This window comes from Solanum stenotomum, chromosome 11, assembly GCF_019186545.1.
Source record: "Solanum stenotomum isolate F172 chromosome 11, ASM1918654v1, whole genome shotgun sequence".
Lineage (NCBI taxonomy): Eukaryota > Viridiplantae > Streptophyta > Magnoliopsida > Solanales > Solanaceae > Solanum > Solanum stenotomum.
Genome location: NC_064292.1, coordinates 15,403,321 through 15,428,373, shown reverse-complemented (window position 1 = coordinate 15,428,373; position 25,053 = coordinate 15,403,321). Strand labels below are relative to the sequence as shown.

General features: G+C 41.5%; 2 protein-coding genes across 2 annotated transcripts in view; one reads left to right on the top strand and one right to left on the bottom strand.

Moving 5' to 3' along the window:
• The window catches only part of LOC125845690 (secreted RxLR effector protein 161-like), a 1,763-nt gene extending 1,717 nt beyond the window's left edge, over positions 1-46 (bottom strand). Inside the window, exon 1 of the mRNA XM_049525232.1 lies at positions 11-46. Coding sequence (XP_049381189.1) covers positions 11-46 — 36 coding nt within the window. The remainder of the gene's footprint in view (positions 1-10) is intronic.
• The window catches only part of LOC125845586 (probable E3 ubiquitin-protein ligase BAH1-like 1), a 253,315-nt gene that overhangs the window by 57,660 nt on the left and 170,602 nt on the right, over positions 1-25,053 (top strand). The window lies entirely within an intron of this gene.

Sequence of the window (25,053 nt, the reverse complement as noted above, 5' to 3'; positions counted from 1 at the left end):
TAGCATTCACAGGAGCTTGAACCCGCTGGTTGTTCTGATTGGCCATGCTCTAAGCCAACATCTGAATGGCATTCCTGAACTCTGCATTTGAAACTTCCTGATCTGGGACTGGAGGAGTTGCATTCGCGTTCCTGGCATTAGCTCTCCTAGCGTTAACTCTACGAGGAGGCATGATCACTGAAACGTAGAACATCGAGTTAGAATGGAATTAGATCATACCTTACCCACAATAAGAGTAACAAGAAAAAGAAGATTTTCCTAAAACACTTTGTTGCCTCTTGCTAATTAGATGTGGTGCACTTTACACCCACGAAAAAAGACTCCACTTAGTGTGGCTTTTCAAACATCCTAGGACTCTTAAACCTAATGCTCTGATACCAACTTTGTCACGCCCCGAGCTACCCCTGAGACGCGAACACGGGACCTAGGACCACAAGTGATCCCAAGCTAACCCTGCTGGTATAATCTGAGCATACTAAATTTAACATGAATAAAAATAATTGATGCGGAAGCTAAAATCATAAATAAAGAAAAAATGGGGAATACCCATATACTATAATATTGAGAGAGTTTAATACAAAAGATATTAACTCATACTAGGCTGAAACTAACTATGTCTGAAAGTAAGCCTCTAAACTGACTAGAAATGTTGGGACATGCCCCAACTAGATCTAGCAAAACTGAAACTAAAAACTGAAAGCAGTAAGGATATCATGTCTCTGGTCCTCGGAAGATGAGGAATCACCATTACTAATCTGTTGAGATGAAAATCGGAAAACGATCTAAGTGTAATCTAGATGCTGAGAGTCTGAACCTACATCACAAGAAGATGTAGCGCAAAATATGTGTCAGTACTGAAAGGTACCGAGCATGAGGATGGAGTATCGCTGAAATACATATATAACTGACCAAGCAAAAAGCAATGACATATATATGATAGAATGCCGAAAATACTAAACATGACTGATCTATATGTAATGACCAACTATGACATGCTGAAACTGAATACTAAACATGGTCAATCCAAATAGAGTCTGACTGATTTGTGGGAGCTACTAATCACCGATAATAAAACCACACAAGCTGAATGTGGAGTCCGATGTATACACCCAATCGAGAGGACCCAATATACCTTGCAAAAGGTATAAAGGCATGCTGGCGTGATCACTAATCTGTTGCCCATGGAAGGGACTTACAACCTACTTGTCTAGTAGTTCTGGGACTATTTGAGTATGCTAAACCCCAGTTCAACTCGGTATTATGCTAGTCCCAATGAATTTAGTAGTAAACTGATTATGACTGATTTTTTGTAATTGTTCTGGATAGCTCAAAATTAGACATGCAAACTGAACGCAACACTTTAAACTGACATCGTTGCATAATACTGAGGCATGTATAACTGATTTATGATAAAGTCTAACCTACCACATGCAATTCAACAACTAAAGAAATACATAGCTAGGGTTCTGACATTCATACGATAATCTGAAGAAGATGGGACATGTTGATTCGGCACATTAAAACATAGCTAAAATGTGACATGTTGTTTGGACGTTAGAACATATAGTTAAAAACGTGATTTCTAAATCGGAACGTTTTTAAAACAGTTTCTTCGTGAAAATCGGCTGTAACATTAGAAACTACCAGGGTTAATTCATAATCATTGAAAAACGATCAATATTTGGATCATTCTAACATTTAAAACCAAAAATCAAGAAACGTTCAAGAACCCTAATTTCGTTCATAGCATGGAATCAAGAATTGTCTGAGTTCTAGGGATCTAACGGGGCAAAAGGGACCCATTAATGAAATCCAACATGCCTGGTGACGAAATCTCCATGAAAAACTATCTACTAGGTCTGGACTTGACTTTTCCGGTGACTTTCTAGCGTTTTCCGGTGGCGGCTAGGGTTTCGGCCGCCCCACTCTCTACTCTCTTCTTTTCTTTTGTTTTAGTTAATTAAATGACTTAGGTAAGTTCTAGTTAGGTTTCTAGGATTTTAAATGACTAACTAAAACCCTTTTAATTTAGGAATTAAAAGAAGAGTGGGAAAAGACAAAAACACCCTTGACTTAAAAGCTGTCCAAATCCTGATGTGGATTGGGCGCTTGCCAAATCTGAAAATTTTGCAAATTTTTCCTTCACGAATCTGGGGTGTTAAATTAAATCCCCCTTGGAAACATTCGTCCTCGAATGAACACTAAACTAGCTAAAAATGGAGGGAGAGGGCTGCAATCCCTACCACTAAACATTGAAACTAAATTTCTAATTGAACTGAGTTCCAAGCATATGCAAATACGCTAAAAATGCAAGTACAACTGAAGGAACATGATTCTAAGACTGAGTTGATGCATGAACTACTGAAAAACTGAAGAGGAACTATTACCTCAAGATGGAGTAGGATCAGAAGGAAAGAGGTGAGGATACTTAGACTTCATGGCTGCTTCTGCTTCCCAAGTAGCTCCCTCTACGGACTGACTCCTCCACAAAATCTTGACTGAAGCGACTTCCTTGTTTCTCAATCTTCTAACCTGACGATCAAGAATCTCTATTGGTGCATCCTCATAAGAAATGCTATCTTTCACCGCCACGCTCTCTAATGGAACCACGGATGCTGGATCCCCCACACACTTCTTCAAAAGTGAGATATGAAAGACTGGATGCACTGCTGCTAAATCTGCTAGCAACTCTAACTCGTAAGCCACTTTCCCAATCCTTTTCAAGAACTTGTAAGGGTCTACATATCTAGGACTGAGCTTCCCTTTCTTACCAAATCTCATCACCCCTTTCATAGGTAACACTTTCAGAAAAACCCAATCATCTACTTGGAACTCTAATTCCCTTCTTCTCACATCTGCATAAGACTTCTGGCGACTCTGGGCTGTCTTAAGTCTATCTTTGATGAGTTGCACTTTCTCCATAGCATAGAGGACTGAATCTGGCCCTATCAATGCTGCTTCACCTACTTCAAACCAGCCAACAGGAGATCTGCATCTACGCCCATACAATGCCTCATAAGGGGTCATCTGAATGCTGGAATGGTAGCTATTGTTGTAGGCGAACTCTATAAGAGAACGATGGTCATCCCAATTACCCTTGAAGTTGATCACACAAGCTCTCAACATGTCCTCTAAGGTCTGAATGGTACATTTTGCCTGCCCATCTGTCTGCGGATAAAATGTTGTGCTAAGGTTAATATGAGTACCATGACCTTTCTGAAATGACTTCCAGAAATGAGAGGTAAATTGAGGACCTCTATCTGAGATAATTGACAAAGGAACTCCATGCAACCTCACAATCTCATTAATGTAAAGCTTGGAATAATCCTCCACTAAAAATGTAGTCTTAACCGCCAAAAAGTGAGAAGACTTGGTAACTCTATCAACAATCACCCAAATGTAATCATACTGTCTGCGAGTACGAGGTAACCCTGTGATGAAATCCATGTTGATCACTTCGCACTTCCAAGTAGGAATATCAATCTCTTGAGTCATACCTCCCGGTCTCTGATGTTCTACCTTGACTTGATGGCAATTGGGGCACTTTGCCACAAAATCTGCTATATCTTAGTGGCACCTAGATGAATAGAATATCTGGAATTATGGGCTTCTTCAAGGATATGCTTTCTCAACTCACCCACATCAGGAACACATAATCGACCCTGATAGCGAAGCACACCATCTTCCCATTGGGAGAATATCTCCACTGTCTGCTTCTAGACCACACCCTTTAGCTCTAGCAATATTGGATCACTATCTTTCTTTTCCTTAACTTCTACTACCAAAGAAGATTCTGCCCCATTCTGAACTGTTACACCACCATCTGATATGCTCATAACACGAACTCCTAAGCGAGCAAGTCTGTGAACATCCTTTGCTGATTCTTTCTTCTCTTCTTCAACATGTGCTACACTACCCATAGATAGTCTGCTAAGAGCATCTGCTACTACATTTGCATTACCAGGATGGTAATGCACACTCATATCATAATCCTTGAGAAACTCTTGCCATCTTCTCTGGCGAAGATTCAACTCTTTCTGGGTGAACACATACTGAAGGCTTTTATGGTCTGTGAACACATCTACATGAACACCATATAAATAATGTCTCTAAATCTTAAGTGCAAACACCACTGTTGCTAGCTCAAGGTCATGAGTTGGGTAATTCTTCTCATGCACCTTAAGCTGGCTGGAAGCATAAGCTATAACCTTATCTCGCTGCATCAACACACAACCTAGGCCGACTCTGGACGCATCACAATAAATCACATAACCATCTGAACCCTCTGGTAGAGTCAAGACAGGAGTTGTAGTCAACCTAATTTTCAATTCTGTAAAGCTTTTCTCGCAATCATCTGACCACTGAAACTTGATCATCTTCTGAGTCAACTTAGTCAATGGTGAGGTTATGGATGAGAATCCTTCCACAAACCTTCTGTAATAACCTGCTAAACCCAAGAAACTCCTGATATATGTAGTTGAGGTAGGTCTGGGCCATTTTTTCACCGCTTCTATCTTCTGGGAATCTACTCGAATCCCTTCACTAGCACAATATCCCCAAGGAAAGCAATTGATTGTAACCAAAACTCACACTTGTTAAATTTCACAAATAACTGGTGATCTTTGAGAGTTTGCAGAACCATTCTCAAGTGACTTGTATGTTCTTCCTCACTCCTAGATTAAATGAGGATATCATCAATAAAGATGATAACGAACAAGTCCAAATACTGCTTGAACACTTTGTTCATCAAATCCATAAAAGCTGCAGGAGCATTGGTTAGTCCAAATGACATGACTACAAATTCATAATGACCATACCGAGTTCTGAAGGCAGTCTTCAGAATGTCACTATCTTTGGCTTTAAGCTAATGATAACCCGATCTGAGGTCTATCTTTGAGAAATGACTAGCACCCTGAAGTTGGTCAAACTAGTTATCAATCCTGGGAATGAGATACTTATTCTTGATTGTGACCTTGTTCAACTATCTATAGTCAATGCACATTCTGAGAGAACCATCTTTCTTCTTTATGAACAACACTGGTGCACCCCATGGCAAAATACTAGGTCTGATGAAGCCCTTATCTAGAAGGTCTTTCAACTGCTCTTTCAATTCCTTAAGCTTAGCTGGAGCCATTCTGTAAGGAGGGATAGAAATAGGTTGGGTATCTGGAAGTACATCAATTTCAAAGTTGATTTCCCTATCGGGAGGAACTCCGGGAAGATCTTCTGGAAACACTTCTGGAAACTCATTAACCACTGGAACTGACTCAAGAGCTGGGGTTTCAGAACTAGAGTCCTTCACCCAAACTAGATGATAGAGATAACCTTTAGAGATCATCTTTCTCGCCTTAAGGTAAGAAATGAATCGACCCCTAGGCGCTAAGCTACTACCCTTCCATTCTAGGATTGGTTCATCTGGAAACTGAAAGCGAACAATCTTAGTTCTACAGTCGACTGAGGCATAACATGAATGTAACCAATCCGTGCCTAGAATGACATCGAAGTCTACCATTTCTAACTCTACAAGATCTGCTTATGTGATTTTTGAGAGACTGTGACAGGGCAATTTATGTATTCCCGTCTAGCTATACCTGGTTCACCAACTGGAGTAGAGACTGAGAAAAGTTCTAAGAGAGTTTCTGGACTAACACTGAACTGGACTCCTATGAAAAGAGTTACAAAAGACACAGTAGCCCCTGGATCTAACAATGCATAAACATCAAGATCAAAGACTCGTAACGTATCAGTGACAACATCAGGAGAACCTTCCTGATCCTGTCGAGCCTGAAGAGCATAGAGCCTGTTTTGGCGTTGTCCGCCACCTGTACCAGAAGAGTTAACCTGCTGAGTCGAGCGACTTGCTGGTACTGCTGTAGTAGTAGACTGAGCTTTACCATTTCCTCTCTGACCCTGTCTAGAAGGACAATCCTTCAACCTGTGACCTGACTGACCACACCCAAAACATCCTTCTTTCCCAGCAAGACAGTCGCCCGGATGGTTCTTACTACACTTAGGGCAAGTAGGGTATGATTTGGTACCTGAAACACCATCCTGAGACTTAGAGCCTGACGCCCTACCCTTCTGATCATTATGGAACCTGGGAGATGGAACACTAGCTGATGAAGGCGCTGAAAATTTCTGCTGCGAGCGATTACCACCACCCGATTTCTATTGAGAGTAGTCATAGTTGCCTATTCTAGCCTTCTTGTTCTCCTTGTCCCGTTCCCTAAGCTTATCACCCTCAACCTGCTGAGCATGAGTCATGAGCCTAGAGATGTTCATATCTCCCAACAACATAGCATTTATGCACTCTGTCTTGACCAAGTCTAATACTCCATACAAGAACTTGTTCATCTATGCCCTAGAATCAGCAACAATGTGAGGAGCATACCTGGAGAGTTGGTTGAACTTGAGTCCATACTCTTGAACAGTCATCTTACCCTGCCTCAAATCCATAAACTCTTGGGCCCTTGCCTCTCTCAACTCAATAGGGAATAACCTGTCCAGAACAGTCTCACTAAAGCAATCCCAGGTAATAGGAGCTACATTCGTACCCCTACTATCCTTCCACTGAGTATACCAGATACGAGCCACATCCTTAAGTTGGTAAGAAGCTAGCTCAACCCGATCATTCCTAGTTACCTGCATCACTTCAAAGATCTTCTTGACCTCGTCAATTAAGTTTTGGGGATCTTCTCCAACTTGCGACCCTAAGAATTCTGGAGGGTTCATTCTAACAAAGTCTCTCACCCTACCTGTGGCTGACCCAACATTAGCATTCACAGGAGCTTGAACCCGCTGGTTGTTCTGATTGGCCATGCTCTAAGCCAACATCTGAATGGCATTCCTGAACTCTGCATTTGAAACTTCCTGATCTGGGACTGGAGGAGTTGCATTCGCGTTCCTGGCATTAGCTCTCCTAGCGTTAACTCTACGAGGAGGCATGATCACTGAAACGTAGAACATCGAGTTAGAATGGAATTAGATCATACCTTACCCACAATAAGAGTAACAAGAAAAAGAAGATTTTCCTAAAACACTTTGTTGCCTCTTGCTAATTAGATGTGGTGCACTTTACACCCACGAAAAAAGACTCCACTTAGTGTGGCTTTTCAAACATCCTAGGACTCTTAAACCTAATGCTCTGATACCAACTTTGTCACGCCCCGAGCTACCCCTGAGACGCGAACACGGGACCTAGGACCACAAGTGATCCCAAGCTAACCCTGCTGGTATAATCTGAGCATACTAAATTTAACATGAATAAAAATAATTGATGCGGAAGCTAAAATCATAAATAAAGAAAAAATGGGGAATACCCATATACTATAATATTGAGAGAGTTTAATACAAAAGATATTAACTCATACTAGGCTGAAACTAACTATGTCTGAAAGTAAGCCTCTAAACTGACTAGAAATGTTGGGACATGCCCCAACTAGATCTAGCAAAACTGAAACTAAAAACTGAAAGCAGTAAGGATATCATGTCTCTGGTCCTCGGAAGATGAGGAATCACCATTACTAATCTGTTGAGATGAAAATCGGAAAACGATCTAAGTGTAATCTAGATGCTGAGAGTCTGAACCTACATCACAAGAAGATGTAGCGCAAAATATGTGTCAGTACTGAAAGGTACCGAGCATGAGGATGGAGTATCGCTGAAATACATATATAACTGACCAAGCAAAAAGCAATGACATATATATGATAGAATGCCGAAAATACTAAACATGACTGATCTATATGTAATGACCAACTATGACATGCTGAAACTGAATACTAAACATGGTCAATCCAAATAGAGTCTGACTGATTTGTGGGAGCTACTAATCACCGATAATAAAACCACACAAGCTGAATGTGGAGTCCGATGTATACACCCAATCGAGAGGACCCAATATACCTTGCAAAAGGTATAAAGGCATGCTGGCGTGATCACTAATCTGTTGCCCATGGAAGGGACTTACAACCTACTTGTCTAGTAGTTCTGGGACTATTTGAGTATGCTAAACCCCAGTTCAACTCGGTATTATGCTAGTCCCAATGAATTTAGTAGTAAACTGATTATGACTGATTTTCTATAATTGTTCTGGATAGCCCAAAACTATACATGCAAACTTAACGCAACAATTTAAACTGACATTGATTCATAATACCGAGGCATGTATAACTGATTCCTGATAAAGTCTGACCTAACACATACAATTCAAGAACTAAAGAAATACATAGCTAGGGTTCTGACATTCATACGATAATCTGAAGAAGACGGGACATGCTGATTTGGAACATTAAAACATAGCTAAAATGTGACATGCTGTTTAGATGTTAGACCATATAGTTAAAAACGTGATTTCTAAATCGGAACATTTTTAAAACAATCTCTTTATGAAAATCAGTTGTAACTTTAGAAACTACCAGGGTTAATTCATAATCATTGAAAAATGATCAATATTTGGATCATTATAACATTTAAAAACCAAAATCAAGGAACGTTCAAGAACCCTAATTTCGTTCATAGCATGGAATCAAGAATCGTCTGAATTCTAGGGATCTAACGGGCGAAAGGGACCCATTAATGAAATCCAACATACCTAGTGACAAAATCTCCACGAAAAACTATCAACTAGGGCTGGACTTGACTTTTCCGGTGACTTTCTAGCATTTTTCGGCGGCGGTTAGGGTTTAGTTAGGGTTTCGGCTGCCCCTCTCTCTACTCTCATCTTTTGTTTTGTTTTAGTTAATTAAATTACTTAGGTAAGTTTTTGTTAGGTTTCGAGGATTTTAAATGACTAACTAAAACCCTTTTAATTTAGGAATTATTAGAAGAGTGGGAAAATACAAAAACACCCTTGACTTAAAAGTTGTCCAAATCCTGATGCGGGTTGGGCACCTGCCAAATCTGAAAATTCTGCAAATTTTTCCTTCATGAATCTGGGGTGTTACATTACATCCCCCTTGGAAACATTCGTCCTCGAATGAAGACTAAACTAACTGAAAATGGAGGGAGATGGTTGCAATCCCTACCACTAAACACTGAGACTGAATTTCTAACTGAACTTGGTTCCAAGCACATGCAAATACGCTGAAAATGCAAGTACAACTAAATGAACATGATTCTAAGACTGTGTTGATGCCTGAACTACTGAAAAACTGAAGAGGAACTATTACCTCAAGCTGGAGTAGGATCAGAAGGAAAGAGGTGAGGATACTTAGACTCCATGGCTGCTTCTGCTTCCCAAGTAGCTCCCTCTACGGACTGACTCCTCCACAAAACCTTAACTGAAGCGACTTTCTTGTTTCTCAATCTTCTAACCTGACGATCAAGAATCTGTACTGGTACATCCTCATAAGAAAGGCTATCTTTCACCGCCACGCTCTCTAATGAAACCACGGATGTTGGATCCCCCACACACTTCTTCAAAAGTGAGATGTGAAAGACTGGATGCACTGCTGCTAAATCTGCTGGCAACTCTAACTCGTAAGCCACTTTCCCAATTCTTTTCAAGATCTTGTAAGGGACTACATATCTAGGACTGAGCTTCCCTTTCTTGCCAAATCTCATCACCCCTTTCATAGGTGACACTTTCAGAAAACCCAATCATCAACTTGGAACTCTAACTCCCTTCTTCTCACATCTGTATAAGACTTTTGGCAACTCTGGGCTGTCTTAAGTCTATCTTTGATAAGTTGCACTTTCTCCATAGCATAGAGGACTGAATCTGGCCCTATCAATGTTGCTTCACCTACTTCAAACCAGCCAACACGAGATCTACATCTACGCCTATACAATGCCTCATAAGGGGCCATCTAAATGCTGGAATGGTAACTATTGTTGTAGGCGAACTCTATAAGAGGAAGGTGGTCATCCCAACTACCCTTGAAGTCGATCACACAAGCTCTCAACATGTCCTCTAAGGTCTGAATGGTACGCTCTGCCTGCCCATCTGTCTGGGGATGAAATGTTGTGCTAAGGTTAACATGATTACCAAGACCTTTTTGAAATGACTTCTAGAAATGAGAGGTAAACTGAGGACCTCTATATGAGATAATAGACAAAGGAACTCCATGCAACCTCACAATCTCATTAATGTAAAGCTTGGCATAATCCTCTGCTGAAGACTTGGTAACTCTATCAACAATCACCCAAATAGAATCATGTTGTCTGCGAGTACGAGGTAACCCTGTGATGAAATCCATGTTGATCACTTCGCACTTCCAAGTAGGAATATCAATCTCTCGAGTCATACCTCCCGGTCTCTGATGGAGGACTGATATTGATCCCCGTGAGGACATCAGAAGGGGCATCTGCAGTCCCAGTATTTAATTTATAGTTGAAGGTGTCAGAAGGACCTCCACACCTCGCACTGTTACAAAGTGAGAACGGGCATCGGGATTCCAATTTGCGTAGAATTCCCGCACCACACTAACATTGCACTCTGATGGATCTTGAAAGATGAAACCCATGTGCAGCTCTTGCAGGTGACGCATAATGTGTGGGAACTCCCTCTCTAAGTTGACATCATCAAGTATCACATCTGAGAAGTACTTGGCTTCCGTATCTGATTTGTACCACTTCTTGCCTTACGATGTGACAGCCTTCGCCCCGTAGCGCTGAGTTTGTCCTCTTGGGACTGCGTGTAACACCCCAGAAATTTTTTTGAACTAAGACTCGAACCGTTCATCGTAGTGAGTGAGATTTTACCGAGGAATTAAAATTTTTAAGTGTTAAGGTCACTAGATGTAGCACCTTGAGTTCCAAAAAGAATTAAATTGGAAATAGCAAAATCTGAAATTTTACAAGTTAAGCTAAGTATGAGTTTTGGGTTGACTTCAAACGACCATAACTCCTAGNGACATGGTAACCTGCAATCAGACAAAACTCATATCATTTAATGAGACTCAATAATAGAAGGCCACCCCACACCTACACTCAAACACAACTTTACAAACAACACGGTACTCAAACTTCCCAATGTCATTTTCAGCATATGATTCATATAATTCACCCCAGCCCAAACATACAAGCCCAAACATCTCAGATTCTACTCAAGAATTCGAACCAACACATATCCTTCTACTCCAATCACTTCCCTCATAACCTATTTTCCACTCAAGACTTCCTAAACCCCAATTTTTTATTTATATGGTCAACCAAATGCATTCCAACAAATTTTACCACCATGACTAGCAGTAATTAAGCAGAAAACAAAAAGAACAACAATTTCAACATCGTAGACTAACCACCCATCGCCCACATGAATATTAGTCCTAACTTACGTAAATCATCCAAATAAAGAAACAAAAGTGTGTAGGAAACATACCTTTCGTGCTTAGACCCACAAAAACTGATGAACTTGGTGAGAAACTCCAACTTCGCCACACGAATTTGTTCTTGGAAAGAGTTAGGGTTGAAAGAGAGAAGGGAATAAAGAAATTTAGAAGAGAAAATAGAGTTTAAGGGACGACTTAGGGGATTAAAAGGGAATGGGGGTTGATTTTTACCATATTGGCCGGGTAAAACTCGACTTTTTTAATGAAAGTACCCTAAAACTTACCAGGTCCGCGACGCGGAGATGTCGCGGACATGCCTTGTGTCTTTTCCGCCTTCGCTTGGGGCTCTCCTCTTGCAGAAACAAGTCCGCGACTCGATGAGGTCGCAGACTCCACTGTTTTCTTGCCCCGTCTTCGCTTGGGGCTCACCTTTTGCAAAAACAAGTCCACGACGCGGTGAGGTCGCAGACTCCACTATTTTCTCGCACCAAAATTTCTCTTTTTTCTTTTTTTTTTCTTACAAATTACAACTTTTAAGATAACTGAAATAACCTATAACTAAAATTAAACCAAACTAGCCTATTCAAATAAAACACAATGGGAATATCTTCTAAAATACAAGGTCTCGGGTTGCCTCTCAAGTAGCACTTGATTTAATGTTGCGGCACGACTCAGCTCCCCCTCATTTATTGCTCAACTCCAAACTTTGTTCTTCTCAAACCACCTCTTGTCCAAAATAAAGCTTAACCCTTTATCCATTCACGATGAACGTGGATTGCTTAACTTCATTCCATAACTCTACAATGCCGTGGTCGGTCATGCACACCACCTTAAATGGTCTGATCCATTTTGACTTCAACTTACCTGGAAACAACCTTAATCTAGAGTTATACAATAATACCTTTTGCCCCAATTCAAAATGTCGAGGCACAATATGCTTATCATGCCATCGTTTAGTCTTCTTCTTATAGAGCTTGGCATTTTCATAGGCATGTAGTCTGAATTCTTCCAATTCATGTAGCTGACCCATCCTTTTTCTCCCTGCTAGTTCCGGGTCCATGTTCAACTTCTTCGTTGCCCAGTAAGCCTGATGTTCTAATTCAACTGGAAGGTGACACGCTTTACAAAACACCAAGTGATAGGGAGAAGTCCCTATTGGTGTCTTATAAGCGGTCATGTATGCCCATAATGCATCATCAAGCTTCATTGCCCAATCTTTCCTTTGGGCATTCACTGTTTTCTGTAGAAGCTGCTTCCCTTCCCTGCTTTTCACCTCTACCTAGCCACTAGTTTAAGGGTGGTATGTTGTAGCTACCTTGTGTTTGACTCCATATTTAGCTAAGATATTCTTCACCAATTGATTTATGAAGTGTGTCCATCCATCACTGATTATTTCTCTAGGAGTTCCAAACCGAGTGAAGAAGTGCTTCTTTAGAAACTTCAACACCACTTTAGCATAGTTGGTCGGCAATGCCACTGCCTCAACCCATTTTGACACAGAGTCCATGGCCACAAGTATGTATTGATTTCCATTCGATGGAGGGAATGGCCCCATGAAGTCGATCACCCAGACATCAAATATTTCAACCTCCAAGATGTTATGCAAGGGCATCTCATGTCATCTGGAAATAGACCCCATCCTCTGGCATTGATCACAACTTTTCACATACCCTGCAACATCCCTAAACAAAGTAGGCCAGAAAAAACCTGATTGGAGCACCTTATGCTCACCTCCATGATGACCCTCATATGCAGATGAGTGACAACTATCCATCACTTGTCTCATCTCGAACTCAGGCACACACCTCCTCATCATTTTGTCCGGCCCTTGATTGAAGAGATAAGGTTCATCCCATATGTAGAACCGAGCATCATAATAAGCCTCTTCTTTCGGTGTGTGGTTGCACCTGGTGGAAACAATCCGCTAACCAAATAATTAACAATATATGCATACCATGGTAGTTTGGTCACCTCTAGTGCCAATAGTTGTTCATCATGGAATTCCTCCCTAATCTGACCTTGCTCTCCCACAGGTGACGAACTCTCTAATCTTGGCAGGTGGTCTACAATCTGGTTTTTAGAACCTCTTCGGTCCTTGATGTCGATGTCAAACTCTTGTAGCAATAGAATCCACTTGATTAACCATGGCTTTGCATCCTTCTTGTTGAACAAGTACCTGATAGCTACATGGTCAGTATAAACAACAACTTTAGTACCTACCAGGTAAGATCTAAACTTGTCAAAAGCATAGACCAAGGCGAGCATTTCTTTTTCAGCCAATGTGTAGTTGGTTTGGGATGCATCCAGTGTTTTGCTTGCATAATATATTGAGTGAAAAACCTTATCTTTCCTTTGCCCCAACACTGCTCTCACAGCCACATCAGTTGCATCACACATCAGCTCAAAAGGAAGCTCCTAATTTGGGGAAGTTAGGATTGGAGCTTCTATCAGCTTCTTCTTCAAAGCTTCAAAAGCTTGCATGCATTACTCATCAAATAAAAATTTCATCTCCTTCTCTAGGAGACTGCATATGGGTCTTGCAATCTTAGAGAAATCCTTGATGAATCTCCCATAGAAACCAGCATGACCCAAAAAACTTTGCACCTTTTTAACAGAAATTGGGGGAGGTAACTTTTCAATTACTTCCACTTTGGCACGATCAACTTTCAGCCCTCTCTTTGACACTTTATGGCCCAGCACAATCCCTTTCTTCACTAGGAAATGACATTTTTCCCAGTTTAGGACGAGATTAGTTTCCTCGCATCTAGCCAGCACCCTGTCTAAATTCTCCAAGCACCTGCCAAAAGACTCCCCAAATATTGAGAAGTCATCCATGAATATTTCCACAAAATCTTTAACCATATCATGAAAGATAGCCATCATGCATCTTTGGAAGGTGGCTGGAGCATTGCCTAGCCCAAACGGCATTCTCTTGAAAGCATATGTCCCATACGGGCAAGTGAATGTAGTTTTCTCCTGGTCCTCTGGTGCAATCACAATTTAGTTGTATCCTGAATAGCCATCCAGCAAACAATAATATTCTTGTCCAGCATCTGATCAATAAAAGGAACCGGGTAGTGATCCTTTCTGGTGGCTTCATTCAATTTTTTGTAATCCATGCATATTCGCCATCATGCCACTATCCTGGTTGGAATCAACTCATTTTTTTCATTGGTGATCACCGTCATGCCTCCCTTTTTAGGCACACACTGAACTGGGCTGACCCACTTGCTGTCCGAAATTGGATAGACAATACATGCATCTAGCCATTTGACCACCTCCTTGTGCACCACATCTTTCATCACTGGGTTTAGCCTGCGCTGCGGTTGCACAATTGACTTGTTCCCCTCCTCCATGAATATCATGTGCATGCATCAAGTTGGGTTGATGCCATGTATGTCAGCCATCTGCCAGCCTATCGCCCTTTGCCTCTTCCTCAATATTTTCATAGATACCTCAACCTGCAATTCGGACAAAGTAGAAGGAAGGATTACATGTAAAGATTCATTAGCACCTAAGAATGCATACCTGAGATGAGAAGGGGGAGCCTTTAACTCCAGCGTTAGTGCTTCCTCAATCGAAGGATTGGGAGGTGGTCCCAGTACTCTATTTAAAAGCTCCACAAAGTTGCAAAGCATACTCACATTCGGGACATTTAGGACGTTTGCCAACTCCTGGGCTTCAACATCTCCCTCAATGTCTTGCCCAATTAACACTTTCTCTAAAAGGTCTTGGGTTTCAACATATTTAGTCGTCATTGCCTCATCAACGACTGTAATTGCAGACAGCTCCTCATATATTGCAGGCAACTTCATTGCCTTGTAAACATCAAATATCTCGACCTTGATGAGCCCTCATTGTTAGTCTACCGGCCTCCACATCATTTAATGCATCTCCGATTGCTAGGAATGGGCGTTCCAAAATAAATGGGACCTCTGGGTCAGGCTCAAAATCCAAAATGACAAAGTCGACGAGGAAAAAATCAGAGTTCCCACTTGAACCAAGACATCTTCAATAACGCCATCTGGCCTTGCCACCGAATGGTCCGCTAACTGCAACATAATGGTTGTGGACTTGGGCCTTCCTAGTCCCAATTTGAGAAACATGGACGTAGGCACCAAATTGATATTTGTGCCCAAATTGCACAACCCTCTTGCCTCAACACACTGACCAATTGTATCTGAACAGTGAAACTCCCTGGATCTTTCAACTTAATTGGGAGCCAGTTTTGGATCCTAGAACTGCACTCCTCCATGAGTGCTACTGTTGCATACTCAGTCAATCTACTCTTGTTGGCTACCATATCTTTCACATATTTGGCATACTTAGGAATACCCTGCAACACATCTATCAAAGGCAAGTTAACATGTACCTGTTTAAGTAATTCAATAAACTTACCAAAACATTCATCCTCCTTTTGTTTTTTGAATTTTTGTGGGAATGGATGAGGTGGTTTTTCTTTTGGTTTCTCATTAACCCTTTGTTCACTTGGTTCTGCTTCATCTACATGTTTTCCTTTTTTATCAGCAACTTTTGCCTTTGGCGTCAACTCTTCCAATGGACAACCACTCCGAGTACTCACAACATTTACCTGCTTCGGGTTCGGGTCGGTATTTCCTGGGAAACTCCCTTTTGGTCGGGAATTTTGGGCACTAGCAAACTGCCCAAACTGCTTCTCCAAATTCTGAGTCGCCAACTGATTGTTTCGAACATCTGCTGCCAAGTTAGCTTGATCCGCCATGATTTGTTTTAGCATGTCCTCCACACTCATATCACTTTGCTTGGCAGCCTACTGGTTACCATGGTTTTGTTGATTTTCATGGCTTTGCTGATGGTACTGTTGTCCACTACTCTGTGGTCTGTATTGGTTATGTCCTTGATGTTGGTTTTGATTGCCACCCCATGAAAAGTTTGGGTGGTTCCGCCAGCTCGGGTTGTAGGTATTTCCATAGCTCTGGTGATTTCCTTCTCGTTGAGCATTACCTACAAAATGAACAGATTCTGGGTTTGTTTCACATACATCAGCACCGTGATCTCCACCTCCACATACTTCACACCAAGCTTGTGGTTGATGTACCATATTAACTTGGGCTTGTTGTTGTCCTAGTGACATGTTGCTGAAATGAGTAGTCATCATATTCTGCATTGCTGCGATTTTTGCCGACAAAGTTGTCACTGCATCTATTTCCAACACTCCAGCAGTCTTCTATATGACTGGTTTAGTTCCTCCGCCATTCCACTCAGGGTTACCCTGTGAAATTCTATTGAGCAATGTAAACAGCTCAGCATATGTCTTCTCCAAAACTTGTCCGCCTGCAACAGAATCAAGTAAAATTTTTGTGTTTGGTTCCAACCCTTCAATGAAGGTATGGATCAACACTTCGTTAGCTTGATGGTGATGTGGACAATTTAACAGCATGGACTTATACCTATCCCAAGCTTGGTACAATTTTTCCCCTCCTTTCTGTCGGAAGCTTAATATGTCGCTTCTCGGCTTGGCTGTTTTACCGAATGGAAAAAACCTTAAACTTTCGGGCAAGATCATCCCAAGTTGTTATGGAATTTGCGGGCTCAGAGTTCAGCCATCTTTTTGCTTCCCCCAACAGAGAAAAGGGGAATAATGTAAGCCTCACATAATCATAGTTCACTCCAGTTAGAGTGTATGTGTCACTGATCTCGAGGAAATTATGAATATGCCCTCGTGGGTCCTCATGAGATAGACCAGTGAACTGCCTGTTTGTGTGCAGTAGTTGCACCATGTTCTGCTTTAATTCAAACCTCCCACCAGGTGCAAGTTTCTAAATACTTGAGGTAACATTGGTGGTTTGTGGGATTGCCACATCCCTCACTTTCATTTCTGCCATCACTGCCGGTAGGTCTTGATCCTCCCTTTCTTCTGAAGTTTCTGGTTTACTAGCCACAAGAGGAACAAAATAAGTGAGTCTTCTTTGTCTTCTCCGGTAACGAACAAATCTCTCCGATTCAGCTAAAGGCTTTAACAAGTCCAGGTCGTCTTCCAATTTGAAAACCTGACACAACCTGTGAAATAAAGAGCCAAGATCAAGTTGTCAAAACTTGTACAAATAATTTAGACACTCAAAAATTATATATCTGCCGATTTCAAAATCCACAGCAGCGGCGCCAAAAACTTGTTGCGTCCAAAAGCACACGCAAGTGCACGTGGTCACTCAAGTAGTACAACGACTCTTTCGAGCCAAATTATCGAACCCAAGGGACTTCAAATCAACAAATAACAACTTTGCTATGTCTAAAATAAATTTACTTATGTGACCAACAATTTTAGAAATTTGTTTGTATCTACTAAGTTGAACAATCTCAAAAATTAATTACTACAACAAAAAGTTTCAAACAAGAGAATTTCACAATATGGTAAAGTAATCCAGGGTTGTAGCATAACCCAATTTCTGACATATTACTAATTTATCCTAACATTCGACAGGCTAACCTCATTATGGATTTGCAAGGTTCATTTTACGATTATGATCTCCCGACCTCTAATTGCCTACCACCATCGACAGCCTAACTACATCGTTGAGTGGGGATAGGCATGAACCAATGGCGGAGCATTAAGTCATCATCTTACATATTAATCAAGTGTGGTATATAGGTATAAGATTATCCTATATACGAAACACTTTAAGCCATCATCCCTCGTAGTGTATTCTCTAACTTTTTGGCCCTTTTTCTCCGCAACTTCTTTCTTTTATTTTCCGACCTCTGACCAGGTGCCTTATTTTGGCTCGTTCTTCTTTGCTTTTCACCCAGAAACTTCTAATCATATTAGTTAGAAGAAGCGACATCAAAAGACTGTCAAAACTTAATTCCAACAACGAAAAATGCTCTCAACTTAGCTATATATATGGAATAAATTGGTTGTTAGGCACATAAATACGCCCAAGATCAGGAGGTAAAGAGGGATTATGTCTACACTATCGCTCCATCTGTCGGAGCATTAGTTCCTGGTGCAACACTCTGAACTTGGGCATCAGTGCCCGAAATCTCCCCAGAAGTCCCAGCTCCACTGGATCCAACCATGGTGGTGTCTCTCAAAGAGATCTGGGGAGCGGTCTGAAACATCGCATCCTCCAAGTCTGGGAGATCATCATATACCTCAACATCTCACACCTCTATCCACTCCTCGTCAGTCTCTGCCTCCGACTCATCAGTTGCTATGTCATCCATCTATACATCTCTGGTGGTAGTCAGAGGAATCTCAGATGTAGCTAGAGCATCCTCTATCTCAGTTGCCTCAAATAGGGTGGTGAAGTCTGTACACTTGAGATAGTCCACATACTTTCTCATATCTGCCACCTCGACTCTCAAAACCGTCACGTAGCCCCTTGTCTACTCTCACAGTGAAAGTGTCAATCGATGCTCGTAGGGGTGTCAATGCAGCTAGGATGTCAGCATCTATCATCCATGGTACATCAGTCTCCAGTTGAGTAGCCCTCACATCCGCAGAATGGGCTAAGTTCCCCATCTTCAGGAGCATGGCCTAAGTGAACTTGGTGGGCTGGGCTGCAGTAGAAGTACAAGGAGTCTGGGAAGAAGAAGTACTTGAAGGCCCGAGAGCCGGAGTAGGCAAAAATGCCTCTCCAAGTATAGAGTTAATGTTCACCTCTTGGGATGTATCTACTGGGGTTGCTCTCCTCTTGTCAGTCTCATCCCTAGTGTACTCAGCCTCAATACGCCGGATGTCTGTGGAGGATGTGGGGGTGACCTCAATATCTCTCATCGCGTCCTGAGGAACTCCAGCACGCCGGCACAACTCTATAATTAGCACTTGGAATGGTAGGGAGGTATGTCTCTGTTTGGTCCTCATGGCCATCTCATGCTCTATGATAAGCCCCATGTCAATGCTCTTCTTAGACATAATCGATCCAAGGTAGGCCGCCTTGGGATGGCGGAGAATGGACTAATTCTGGAATGGCATAATGGAGCTGCTGATGAATCCAAACCAATATCGCGCAGCTACACTAAATTCATTCTTCTCGATCAGTACTCTTGCCTCAATCCACCTTGGAGTGGTGTCAAAGATTAGGGGAGCTAGCCAGCCCTTGAGCTCATCCAATGATGTTGTAGTGGTAGCCAGATTGGGGTAGTCAAAGTTTGACCCTATATCAAATACCGTGTTGATGTGATCACGATTACAGTGCACTACTGTCCCTCATATGATGATGGACCCCACTGGTCTGAAGGTACTGGCTTTCTTCTTACCCTTTGGAGCTAGGTCACCATATGCCAAGTAAATCGTTCAAAGCGATGATACTGGAGTGTCTCCATCACCCTGGAGTATTTGCCATCTAGGCCCTCCGTAGAAAGTAGTTTCTCCTCCAGAATAGTCCACAACCCATCGGCTTTTAATCTATTGAGTATCTTGGGGGGAGGGACCTGTACTGGTGCTACTAGGGTCATAAGTGGTGCCGGAGCTGGAACTGTACTAGCTGCAAGAGGAGCGGCTATTGGGACTCTAGATGAGTCAGGACGAGACCTAGCACGAAGCTCTGCTCGCATGGAATGAAGTGGTTGGTCATTATCTGGCTCAGATAATGTAGCCTGGGAGTCAATGGACTCTCTCTTCCTGCCGGAGTTGTGCTCCGGAACTTCAGAAACTGGCTTTTTGCCTTTAGCCTTACCTCTCTTTGAAAGCTCTAAACTTCCCTTCTTAGGAGGATTGGCTCCTCTTTCATTTATAACTACGCCATGTGCTCATTTACGGGGCGGCATATCAAGGTTGGTTCTATCCATATCTGCAAAAACATCAAAAAGAGTTAGAAACAATTCAAGCAAAGTTATAGAAAATAGTTGCAGACAGACTCGCCGAACCGATCGGCCAGTCGCCGAATCACTTTCGCGAGCCAGATCAGGTTTACCGAAAGGATTGGCTTCAAAATTTTCTCAGACAATTGGCATGTCGGCGATGGGAAGGGCCTTTCGGTGAATCGCCAACAGTCTTCAGCCAGCAAGAACTAGCCCGCCGAAAGTTATAGTGTATTTTAGGGGTTAGGAGCACAGAAAGGGCGATCAAGAAAGACTTTCGGCGAACTCAGGCTTCTCGCTGAAAGTTGCAGAACCCACACTCAACAATTGCTTGAAATTAAAGACGATATAGAGGGATTCGGCAAACCGCCGAGTGGTTCGGCGAGCTCGACCCAGCTTGCCAAACTGCCTGACGTGCCTACTTTCAACCTCATCTTCCAAATTCAACCCCGCAGCCTTTGAAAATAAAATCAAAATATGTAGACATTCAATTAAACTAAGACCCATTACACCCATGCCCCGGGATACTCAGACTTCTCCCGATTTGGTCAAATTTGGTCATTTGACGATTTTAGCCCTTAAGAATGACGTCAAATGCTCCATCATCGGGAAAATATGTCATTTAGCACAAATGTGGTTACTTAAACTTCACCTGACTAGACCCAACACCAAATTAGCACAACCAAATAATTTTGATCAATTTTAAGGCATGCAAATCTCGAGAAATCAACAGTTAGGCATTATAGGCATGATTTTCAAATTAAAACAGGCACACACGCATATAATTACGATCAGAGAGGCCCAGTACACATCACTAAGATAAGACAATTGCAAATGAGTAAAAATTACTAATTACAAGTTTGGGGTTCGGAAAACCAACCTTAGAAGCCGAATAAATAAGTTGTAACGCTAGGCGGCAACGATATCCACTTCGAACACACAATCGATGACCAAAAAGTAGTAAAATCACAAAAATATGGGAAATTATAGTGCGGGTGTGAGTTTGGGAAGTTGAAAAGTGAGGGAATGTGAAAGATTTTGAACTTTTAAACCTTTGGCCTTTAAAATCATCCAGTTCTCGCCTATTCGATGACATTAGTTTTGCTCGCCGACCCACTCGGCGACACGCCGATTGGGCACTTACCTTGCCGATTTTTACAAGACCTTCAGTTAATGTGGGGGTCCAAACGGTGGACAAAGTCGTGATCGTCGACCTGTTCAGCGACACGCTGATTTGCTCATGGGCTCGCCGAGTCTTACAGACTCCAACCTTAGAAATTCTTGAGTTCAACAATGCTCCAAGTCGAGCTCGCCAACCTCTTCGGCGAGTCGCCGACTAGACATTTAGCTCGCCAATATGTACTTTCCAAACACATTCCACACTTTAACCTGCACAATCAACACACGATTATTTTAAAAACAAAATGAAAGCAGTAAAACTTGGGTTGCCTCCCAAGAAGCGCCTTAGTTAACGTCGTGGAACGACGCAATTCCCCACTCAATTTTGATTTGTGGGGAAGAGAAGAGACAACACATAACCCATTTGGGTCTCCAGTAGCTGAATAGACATGGAATGGGAAGCAGTCATCTGATTCAGCAGTGAGAAATTCTCTTTTATCTCATTCAACACTTTGTCGTGTTTTTCAACTTTGTGAAGAATGAGTGAACGTATCTCTTCTGTTTGTCCACCCTCGTATTCTTTGAACTTTCTACGCTCATGAGGGGGAATGCACCAATCTTTCTTTTTGTACGGTACCTCCAATTCCATAATCTGTTTGGCCACAAGATCAAGCTGAGTAAACAGTGTGGCCAATATCTGGTCCTTCTCAGTCTCCTTGTTGGTCTTAGCCATATGATCAAGGAGTTGGGTTGCTATTGCATAGGGTAGTGTGTGAGACCACCAGAAGAAATTTGGTCAGCCAATCCTCTATTCTCTGGACTAAGACCTCTGTAGAAACAGTCCAGTAGCATTTAGTAGCATTTTATCTGAGATTCCATGAGCTGGGCATTGTAGCAGTAGTGACTTAAATCTCAGCCGCAACTCATGGATTAACTCACCTTCTAATTGCCTGAAACTTTGGATGTTATCCCTAAGAATCATCATTCCCAAAGGAGGGTGGTCCATTTGGTCACCGCTGCTACGAGACATGCTCATTTCTTCTGTTCTAAACAAGCAACAGGAAAACCAAAACTAAGAGTAAGTAGATTCAACTATGACTAACAAGAACAAAAATCATCTTAACCAACACCACTCCCCGGCAGCGGCGCCATTTTGATTAACGTTTCAAGGACACTTCTTCCAATTCTAAGCGTCAATGATCGTATAAGTCCAAACATGTTCAAATCAGTCATAGGAATAGACATTATCGAATAAAAACATAATTCAAACCAAGGGGTGACACGAATGTCAACTAAGGGGGTTTTGGTTTTAGTTATCAACTATAGCAGCAACAAATTAACACAAAAATAACAATAGAGAGACGGGTTCTTGGGATGTGATTCGATTACGGGCTAATATAGATAAATGGGTAATTGCAACTGTTAGAAAATAGCTGTAAATCTGTGATTTCTCTCGAATAATTTACCCCGAATCAAGTTGATTTCTCTCGAACATCAACAAGCATGCAAAATAAGAACAACCTACGCTTTAGTCCATTCAATCTCTCAAGCTGAATGTGTGGGAAAGGGTTTAGGATTCACTCTCTCGAGTTGAACCCATGACAACCCAATACCCACAAACCATCAATCAATAATCTTGGTTTTAAAACCTCTCTCTCGAGCAAGCCAAAAACACGAAGGTAGAACTGTATTTGCAACTACAATTTTTTAAGTTAAACCATAATTACTGATTGAAATCACTTCTAAACAACAATTAGCAACACCCATTAGCTAAATCAACCCATAATCACATAATCACACCCCAAGAATTGGGGTTTTAGCTAGACATCATAAAAAGATAGAAATCGTTACCAAATTGTGTTTTCATCCACTGGGTATGATTAATTTCGTCTTTACAAAGGTCCAAATTGAATAATTTCAAAGACCCACTTTCAATTTCTCAAAAATGGAAAACTTCAATTCTTCAAAGCTAAGAAAAACTTGCCTTTCAGTTCAGAATACTCAATATTCAAAAATAAGATACTTGATAATGATAAAAGCTTTATAGATTAAATGTTCAAAAATGTATTCATAGTCACCAAAAATATGTTACGAATGTCCATTCGGCGCAATAAGTTGGTCTCGCCGATCCACTCGGCGATGCGCTTTTTAGCCAATTTCATCGCCTTTTTGCTTTGGCCTTCAGCATCCTCCAAGTCTGTAACTTTGGGCGATATAACACTGCATCGCGGAACCACTCGGCGATCCGTCGACTGCTCCTTTCTCTCGCCAACTTGACTTTCTCCTTCAGGCTTGGTACACTGGAACTTTAGGTCGTCAAATGGCCACTCAACGACTCGCCAAATGGACATAACGATCACCATGCTCTCTTTTTTCCTTCTTTCAGCTCGCTTCGTTCCGTTTTGCAACTTAGTGTCGTTGCTTTGTTCCTCAATCCAAATACCTAGAAATCAAGGATTTTACATCAGTTATTTGCACAAAATAAGCATTTGAGGATACTAAACCTATACAAATAAAGCCCTAAATGAGTCCAAATCTAGGACTCATCACTTGTACGCCATCAGGTTGGTGGTGGCACTGGCAGCCCAGAACAACTTTCTCTGCTTCGATAGGTTCTTTTGTAGGTGGCGAAACCTCAATAGTTGGAGCAGCAGTTGGCAGTTGCTGGAATTTCAAACCTTGGAGCTACATCTTCAGATTCATCATTACATAGAACTTGACTAGACAACTTTTCATCCAGTTCCAAGTATTGTCTTCATCAAAAACAATATCTCTACTAGTCAGTATCCTTTTTGTCAAAGGATTAAATAGCTTATACGCCATCAGGTTGGTGGTGGCATTGGCAACTCAGAACAACTTTCTCTGCTTCGATAAGTTCTTTTGTAGGTGGCAAAACCTCAACAATTGGAGCAGTAGTTGTTGGAATTTCAGACCTTGGAGCTACATCTTCATATTCATCATCGCATATAACTTGACTAGACAACTCTTCATCCCAGTTCCAAGTATTGTCTTCATCAAAAACAACATCTCTACTAGTCAGTATCCTTTTTGTCAAAGGATTAAATAGCTTGTACGCCATCAGGTTGGTGGTGGCACTGGCAGCCCAGAACAACTTTCTCTACTTCGATAGGTTCTTTTGTAGGTGGCAAAACCTCAACAGTTGGAGTAGCAGTTGCTGGAATTTCAGTCCTTGGAGCTACATCTTCAGATTCATCATCGCATAGAACTTGACTAGACAACTCTTCATCCCAGATCCAAGTATTGTCTTCATCAAAAACAGCATCTCTACTAGTCACTATCCTTTTTTTCAAAGGATTAAATAGCTTGTACGTCTTGGACGTCTCACTAAGACCAAGAAAGACACATTTAACACATTTATCATCAAGTTTCTTTCTCTTTACATCTAGGACATGTGCATAGGAAATGCAGTCAAAATTTTTGAAGTGATCTACAGTCGGTCTCCTTCCACTCCAAGCCTGCTCTGGTGTCATATCTCGAAGAGCAAAAGTAGTATTTCTATTCAAGATGTGGATGCTCCAATTTACTATTTTCGACCAAAATGCCTTCGGAACTCTTCCACGAGCCAGCAAGCTTCTAACCATGTCAAGAATGGTTTTGTTATTTCTCTCCGATACACCATTTTGTTGAGGTGTATATGTTGTTGTGAGCTCTTTTCGAATGCCACAAGACTCACAAATTCTTCAAATGCATTAGAGAAATATTCACCTCCACGATCTGTTCGAAGGCTTTTTATGGTCTTCTCTGTCTCATTCTTCACATGGGCTTTGAAAATTTTAAATACATTAAAAGCCTCTGATTTTTCCTGCAAAAAATATACCCAAGTCTTTCGGGAATAATCATTAATAAAGGTAATAAAATA